A 9,130-nucleotide genomic window follows, 5' to 3' on the forward strand; every position below is an offset into this window, starting at 1 on the left:
TGTCACGCTGATGGAGAGGGTGCTCCATGTGTGGAGCACGCCCTTTCTCAATCCGACGTAGTTACGTTAACATCGCCATGTTACACGCTACAATTCGGTGCCCTCTAGAGGCAGAGGGCTGCAAATAGGTAAACATGAAGAACAGATGTAGAATGTTAATAAAGTTTGTTTTATTTTAAAATCTTCATGAGTTTTTACATAAAAAGTTCGGAGGCGTTACTTTTTAGCACGCTCTCGTGTGTGTGCCAAAAGTGGTTACAAAGTATGCATAAGAAACGACACCAAGCTGATGTATGTATTAGCTACCAATTGAAGTACGAACATGCAGACTAAAATTGCGTGCTATACCAATGTTTGTCGCCTCCACAGATGCAACAGCTGTCGAGCCGTTATAAACGAAGCATTTTATCGATGTGACTATCAAGCGCCTTACACGCGACCATAGCGTACGCTCAAACAGCTGTTTTCATAGCGACAATAGCCCGTCGTGTCATTTCCCGGGAGGAGTTGGCGCACGCTGTCGACAGTTAACAGTGGACCCCGTTGAGCACACCAGTATCACTTGACTCAGAGACGAAGCTAGTAATCTTTCGTTATTTTTACATATTCGCAGATATCATCGTGCAACAACAATAATATGGGAATTGTGGGTCCGCCTTGATGCAAAACATTTATTTATTTATTTATTTATTCATTTACCATACCAGTTTAGGGACAAATATCACCTACATCAGTGTGTTGTTCCAATTCTACAACATTCAGAAATGGTGTCGTTATAAAACAATCGCAACTGTATAACGCTGAGACACACACACACACACACACACACACACACACACACACACAAGCTCACGTTTTTGTATTTGTTTACTAACAGCCGCTCATACAGCTGCAGATGACATGATGAATGCCGAGGAAAACGGCAACCGAAAAAAACAGAAAATACGCCGCACACAATGACAACAATCTTAAAACCATGCTGTGACATAGTAAATAAGGTATTATAAAAATATTCACAGAAAACAATATTTAAAAAACAACAGCACATATGTAATAATAAGGTTTACGATGTTTTATAACTATGCAATGTTTTGGAGTTAAAGAACCCACTGATGATGGCGACATTTGTCGCTAAAACTAATTTGGAGAATGATTGAATGAATGAATGAATGAATGAATGAATGAATAAATAAAGTATTTTGCATGAAGGCGGACCTACAATTCCCATATTGTTTTTTTTTATATGCGAACGCGGACCAATGGAAGAGTTCCAAGACAAAATTATCGAACTGACAACTAATTTCCATCCGACGTAAGAGAAATCGCGCCTAATGTCCAGCAACTTAACAGTTTTCTCCTTTCTCGTTGTGCGCATCTACTGAGATCTCCATCCGAAAGGCCACAAATCGTTATATCCATAGCATTAACATTTTTAGGAAAAAAATGGCGCAGCTGAACTCTACCTAAAACATTGTTTGTACACTGATATTTAGTGGCCCTCAGTCGGATATCAGCATTCAGATGCCTCACGGTATTACTGTCCTGGTCTCTCGAAGATAGAACACACTGCACATCGCGAAGTGGTTTGCCGTCAAATTACAAGCTAAATGCTTTCGCTATCAAAGGTGGTCGTTACAGCGCAATCGATCGTTAGCAGTTCCGCAACTCTGGTCAAATCCGCTAGCCCGAAGAGCCCGTACTCCTTCCTAGAATCTTTGCCAGTATTTCGTAGTCACCCACATAAATTATTTAACAGATTCTCGAGTTGAGTTCATCCTAATGTGTTTACACGAAACATAACTTTACAGTTGGCATTTTATGGCATGGTAGGACTGAATTATGTCCTTAAAACTGACGACGTAAACCAGCTCTCATATAAGAAAAAAAACAGTGCACGTCATGTTCCATAGCACCGTGCCTAGTTGAGCTCTGTGGTGTTAAAAACTAACCTATTTAATGAGAGCCGCTTCACAGTCTCAAAAAAAAAATAAAAAAATAAATAAATAAAACGTCAAAACTAAAACATTACCACTAATAATCACAAACAAATGCAAAATTTTAACAATTTTTTTCGGGCCATATTCAAGTATTACCTTCGGCCTCATTCGTACGATGTCAAAACACACCTTACTCAGCATGGGATACGGAGCACTTTATTGCCTACGACTGATAGATGGTAACAGCGATGCCTGCACTTAATTTACTGCACTAGTTTTTTAATCACATGCCTGTTGATAAACATTGGTTGATAAGGAAATCAGAAATTCTTACTGAAAGAGTTGGTACTGTAATGGGAGATACAGCCGGAATAACTTGGAATCGCTACCCAGCACTGCAACTTCTGTTGCGCCGTCTCGGGAACAAACAAAAGAAACTCAACATTAACACTTGAAGATTTCAAAAACCGGAAATACGGAAGCGTCCGATCCCACCCGTCTGCTTTGACCCATGACGTCACAAATTTGGCGGAAACAAAAACAAACACACACACTTTCCACAAGAAGCCTAATGACACTAACGGGACAAGCGCAGGAAATGGGGTGTTTTGGGTGGGGGCAAACTAAATATAAACAAATTTAGACGCCTTGCGTAGACACAACGTGTAAGTGAAGACAGCCATGAATGAATACCCACCCACCTCCCCAGGGGTCGTAACCCCTGCAACCCATAGAAGATAAAGATGCTTCAGTAGCTGATTAGTGTTTTTTGTCTTTTTAAAAAAAATCTCACGGGATAGAACGAACAGATCAGAAAGATAAATATAATAAACTAAAACAGAAATTCGAGGAAACAGATAATTAAAATAACTAATAAGTGTCTTTAAATTTAAAAAAAAAATCTCACGAGATAGAACGAACAGATCAGAAAAGTAAATAAAATAAGATAAAACAGAACTGGAGACAGCCACACCCAAACCAAACTCTGCGCCGTCATGACGTCACACACGACAACACCCTTACGTCACGGGTCAAAGCCGACCCGTGGGATCGGACGCTTCTGTCGACCCCAAAAATCATCAGTCGCGCCGTACATTAATTTCAAACGTTGACGGTAAAAGTGTGTGTAAACCAGTGGAAAAATGCTCCTTAGAAGCACAAAATAGGACGAATATGTTTCCGTTTATTTAAAAGACTGACTGAAAATTGGGGTACCAGCTGCCTCATTCTCCCTTCCTCAGCATCTTTAAACATTTTGGCATGTGAACATATTCACACTTATTTGTAACATGAACTCTACATCTACATCGATACTCGGCAAACCACATTTCAGTGCCTGGCAGAGGGTTCTCCCCAAACTCCTATAAGCTCCCCTAACTCAAATCCACTGGTCCATCAATGTAAATTACTCATACCCACCACCCCCAGTTGCCCTTTCTCACTGATTCATTCCTACATACTGTCAGTGTCTCTCTCTGTCATTGTCTCCTGTGTCACGGCCACAGTCCTCTCTGCTCTGTCCTACAATAAAGTCACATTTCATTGTCACTACTTCCTCCTTGCTCTCTTTTACTGCTAAAATCTCGTTCCTTCCTTTTCCACTGCTGCTGTCTCTTCCCTCTTCCCACCTCTCTCTCTCTCTCTCTCTCTCTCTCTCTCTCTCTCTCTCTCTCTCTCTCTCCCCCTCATTGTCATATATTCTCTCTCACTGTCATTTGCTCTCACCCACTTCCACTGTCTTTATCCTCCCTTCTCCTCTCACCCTGGCACTGTCTCCTCTACACTCTTCCTAGTGCTGTTCTGTCACTGTCAACTACGTTCCAGTGTCACCGTGCCCCCCCTCCCCCTACTATTGTCTCTCTCACTATCTGTAACATAACCACTATCTCCCAGTAATTATTACTTTTCTGTATTTCTGCCACTTCCACTGTCTTCTCTCTCAGCGTAAAAAAGCGTGACTATGATCATATGTCAAAATTTTTGGATTTTTTAAAAATAATCTGAGGAATGTAGAATGACGCAGGTGGTTCCCACTTTACAGTCAGAATATTTTAAATGAACAGGAACATATTCGCAAATTTTGTGCTCCAATAGGAGCATTTTTCTGCTGGTTTCCTCCTTTTCCCTGTTGCAGCAAGGCATGTAACTCATATAAAAAGAAATAATTGGTAAGTAAAATTTAGATAGTTTACTTATGTGAAATTGAAATAACGCAAAACTAACGTTACACCAGAGATTGGATTTAGCATGCGCTTCAGTGCTACAGCATGGGGTTTCCAGACAACGGAGACACTACAGCATATTTCTCCGTGCTACGTCCCTTTATAAACTACGTTTTTTCCTCACAACGGATTTTACGAGCACATTTTGCATGAACAAGTCGGGTAACTATGACCCTTGTATCTAGGAAACGGATAAAGATACGAAGAAAATTTGCAAGGTTGTTTGAGATTGGATCTTAGGAAAATATCGTATAAATTTCAGCCATCTGCTGTGCATGGCAGTCTTCGAATCTTTTGCTCGGTTTTGGTGACGTCAAAATTTGGTAAAAAAATCCGAGGAACGCCCGTGAATTAATGGTGCCTCCGTAAGTCCCATCAAGCCCATTGTACACCACATCAAAATGCAAAAAAGAACCAAACGATTTGCTCCATCTGCCTAAGCAGAAGGAAGTGTATAATATTCATACTCTGGCCCTGTATTGTAGGATAGTGACACCATTCATCCGTTGCATATACAAGTAGTCCCTAGTCCATGGGCTATCCAAAACACTTGGAACTACCCTTCTATCAAAGTCACCCGAGTTGTGAATACCGAAAATCTCGTTTTTATGGGCGGCGTTTTGGAATGTATTAGGTACCCATGCTGTCGCTTGCATACAGATGACCAGAAATTTAGAAATGCTTGAAAAGCAATTCTGACAATAGCTATGAATCTTGTGGTGGCCTCATAGCAAATCGCTACTGTGTTAATCCCAGATTCGTAAGAACATATGCGGATGGATGGTTGTTAACACTGCCGACGCCAACTGAAGGAAGAGCTTAGACGAGGGCATACGAAAGTATACATCGTACAAGAGAAATTACTCGGTCCAGCGTGACAGAAATTTGAGTACTCCCACGAAAGTTTCATCTTTCTGAGGAATATTTTTTAGTAACTCGAACAAGCAAAACAAACCAGTTTCGCCAATGTTCAGTTTGTCTAGCTACATGAATTATCAGCAAAATGCTCAGCAGCGAATCACACACATACATACGGTACTAAAATACGATAACTACAAAATGAAAATCTTTTCACGCTGTGAATGAAAGTCCAGCGAGTAATATATACTTTTTAGAACAATAAGGTTAAAAATTTCAGTTGTCAGCGACACAAAACAAAATATTTACAGGAAGACATAAAAAAGGTACCGATGATTTAAAGACTACATAAACAAACTACTTCGAAAAAAAGATGGAGCATATAATTATTCCTGTGTTACAAAGATCATCATATTTCACTGGGAATCTTGTTGATACACACAGGAAAAGAATACTACATGATTATATTCATTGTTGGACATGAAAAGAACACTTGTCGCTCTCGCTCGCCAGTTCAGAAGAACAAATCTCCCAGTGGCACGTAAGAGAGAGAGAGAGAGAGAGAGAGAGAGAGAGAGAGAGAGAGATGTAGGTTCAGGCGTAAGCATCCTCACGCGCACGAAGTTTCCGCGGTAAATACAATCTGTCCAATGAAGAAGCCATGACAGCCAGGCCATTCCATAATACATTTTCATTAATAGGCCTCGCTTTCAAAACTAGTGCATTTATTATATTTACAGATCCTGTCTTGAAATAGCAGCCACATGACTAAAACATTTAAATTCATATGGCTGACAAATAGTAAAGACGCATTACGAATTTGTCAACTACACATTAGAATCTGAGCTACATCATGTGCCAAATGAAATGCTCTACAAATGAACTTAAAACATTGCAATTTCTCACATACATTAAAGGATAGAAAGCAATATATCGGAAAGGCGCGAAGATGGTGTTGATATTGCAAAACACAAAAATTATAAACTCTAACATCAATGAGTGATGCGTAAATGATATTGGAAATAATCTAGGTTGTTGAAGCAATAACAATTTCTCTCCGTAGACAGCAGCAGCAAACTAGGGCGATACTGTACTCACAATAACTGTTCGATCCTAACCTCAAATTCCGTGAACTCCCATGCAGCCAATACAAACGAAAATACATATTTGCAACCGCCAATGGCACTTTAACTGCAACCCATCACACTATGTTTTGCTCGTTATAAAAATTCAGCGATTGTGCACCACAAAGAGGCAGCAACTACACCACTTTACCGACAAGCCAACAGCTGATGAAAAGTATGATTTCATGAAACTCGTTCACTAATATAAGCTGCAGTTTGTATTTCCCTGTATGGCCATTGACAATGGCGATCACGACTTTTGAACGGACAATCAATAGACTCACATATCATGTTCCATAGCCCCATGCACTAGGATGGCACTCACCTGAGGAAGGTTTGCTGAGATCTGTCGCTGAAGAGAGTCCCGCTCTTTTTCTACTTCTTGAAGTTTTGCTTCTGTTTCACACAGCCTTTCTTGAGCTTCTCGTAGACTGTCCATAAGCTTGTCCCGTTCATCCAACATTGAAACCATAAGCTGTTCGAAGTTCGCATCTTCTCCAGAGAATTGCGAACTTCTCTGACTGATACTGTCCTCCGAAATTGTCGGCATCACATCACACATCATATTCCACATGGTTGCTTATTCGGAAGCACCGGCAAAGAGTGGTAAATATTTGCGGAAAACAAGAAACTGAGCAGTTTCGGACTACAACACTAAGGGAATGAATATCTATATTTTACAGAACATGCAGCTATTTATATTATCTAGAACTGACACACGGGGCTGTTAACGCTTCATTGCAGATACGATCATACACACAACAATCGAAGCGGCAGTACTTCATCGGCATTATTGCCGAACCACTAGCGTGACACACCTACGTTCAGTCTCCTACCACCCCATTACTACAACTACACTTCTTAACCCACGCGGCCATATTGAAACATGACGTCACAAATGACAGACGCCGAGAGGTCACGGGACTCGAGCATCATGACTGAAAGAAGTCGACGCAATGCGAATAGTCTTTGCTTGGTATCGCGCCGTAAGAAGTGTGATGTGTGGCTAGTATTGTCATAAAATTCAGGCGTTTTGTGTTTTTTTTTTTTACAATTAAAGATCTAAATAAACTGGTTTGCGACGGATAAGTCAATTGCATAAACCTTTACAAGTTTAATAGTAGTACAGCAAAAACAAACACACTAGGACAGCCAATAAATGTTAATCGTTATAATACGCAAGAAAATAGCCATAATGTGTCTTGTAATAGACGTGGATAGTAACATTATATTAACATTTGAAATATTAATGTTACTTTTAGATGCATTGGCGTGAAATTGATACAGGCCCTAGTGCATTAAGGTTATAATAGCATACGGTATTTCAATGTGCTTATTTAAGGCGAATTTGAACAAGGGTTATCTCGCATATAACACATTTCAAAACTTGTTAGCGCACGAACAGACACTTCTTTCATAATTTATTGATATACTGTACACATGAAGATTGCCAGTATCCACATTGCACACACATCTCAACATTGGAGCTGTTTTCTTCACTTCTTGTGTATCAATGTGTCAGCTACTGACTCGTGCTTGAAGATATGTGATACAAATCGTACTAATGATTAAGGTTACTTCGTCTCTGCGTTGCTGCTCAAAAAATATTGTGTGGAACTTCATATGGAGCCTGGAATGTAACTTAAAAAATCACATTAGTTTTGTGTTTTCTTACCTAGGGTGAAATCATTCAGTGAATTTCACAGTCGTATCCCTCCATATTCTACTACACCTGTCGTACAGTAACCCAGGAAGATGAGGTACCCAAAATTCCATCACCACCGAGCTATCAGGACATATTTTCAGTCGCACCTTGTGCAATGAGTATGCAGCAATCTTTACATAAGAGTTACTACAAACTAAGAGACTTTCTTTCCAAGTCTCATTAAAAAAAGTTGGATGAACCAAGTTTCTGCCTCTGCATAGTATACATCAGCAATGGAATAGTGTTAAGTTCTTAGGTATTGTTATAGATACTAAACTGACTTGGGAGCCACATATTAAATACATTAGTGCAAGGCTGTCTAGAGTGGTGTATTTGTTAAAGAATTTAATAAACCATGTACCTGCGGCCTATGTAAGATCAGCCTACTTTGCTTTTTTTCAAAGTATTATATCTTATGGGCTTTTAATATGGGGCAATAGCTCACACCTTCAGGACATCTTGGTACTTCAGAAGAAAGTAATTCGAATTATCACAAACAGTGATAAACTGGCCCACTGCAAACCACTGTGTATCAACTTAAAAATATTAACTGTGATAAACATGTATATTTACACTGCCCTACTGCATATAAAGAGCAACTTATCAGAATACCAGCATAGAAGAGATGTACACTCTCATGGAACAAGAAATAGTAGCAATCTTGACATACCTTACTACAGATTATCCAAGTCATTGAAGAGCTACGAAGTGGTGGGTATGAAGATGTTTAATAATTTGCCACTAGAATGAGTAGAAGCTCCAGTTGATTTATTTAAAGACAAATTGTTCAGTTGGTTAGCTGCAAATCCATACTACTCACTTCAGGAAGTTTACGACTGTAAAATATGGTAGTGGTACCGATTTGGAGAGTGCAGCGTAATTTCTTTAACTGAATCAGTTATGATGCAATGCTTTCATATTATTTCATTTTAAATATTGTATTTTATGTAAAACCTATGTCACATATTGATCTTTAACCCATGTATATATACCGTATAACTTGTATATATGTAACTTGACTTTGTCAATTGCTGTAATAGCTAAACGACAATAAAATTTCATTCATTCATTCAATGAAAGCAGCAGGTTCTGTTAAATGTCACTAAGGGCTGTATGTATGTGACAGCTTAGGCTGACTCAATTAAAGATTAGTGCAGCATAATAACTTTAGAGGAGGGGAATACTGTGTGTGTGTGTGTGTGTGTGTGTGTGTGTGTGTGTGTGAAATCAAGAGCAAGTTGTAAAACAACAAACAACATAACAAATAATATTCTTCATATGTGT

The 9,130-nt window shown here is 39.4% G+C and overlaps 1 protein-coding gene across 1 annotated transcript in view; it reads right to left on the reverse strand.

The window, feature by feature from the left end:
* The window catches only part of LOC126470530 (liprin-alpha-2-like), a 163,375-nt gene extending 156,385 nt beyond the window's left edge, over positions 1 to 6,990 (reverse strand). The window contains exon 1 of the mRNA XM_050098448.1: positions 6,467 to 6,990. Within this exon, the coding sequence (XP_049954405.1) occupies positions 6,467 to 6,715 (249 nt within the window). The 5' untranslated portion in view covers positions 6,716 to 6,990. The remainder of the gene's footprint in view (positions 1 to 6,466) is intronic.
* Between the last annotated feature and the right edge of the window lie 2,140 nt (positions 6,991 to 9,130).

This window comes from Schistocerca serialis, chromosome 3 (genome assembly GCF_023864345.2).
Source record: "Schistocerca serialis cubense isolate TAMUIC-IGC-003099 chromosome 3, iqSchSeri2.2, whole genome shotgun sequence".
NCBI classification, from domain to species: domain Eukaryota; kingdom Metazoa; phylum Arthropoda; class Insecta; order Orthoptera; family Acrididae; genus Schistocerca; species Schistocerca serialis.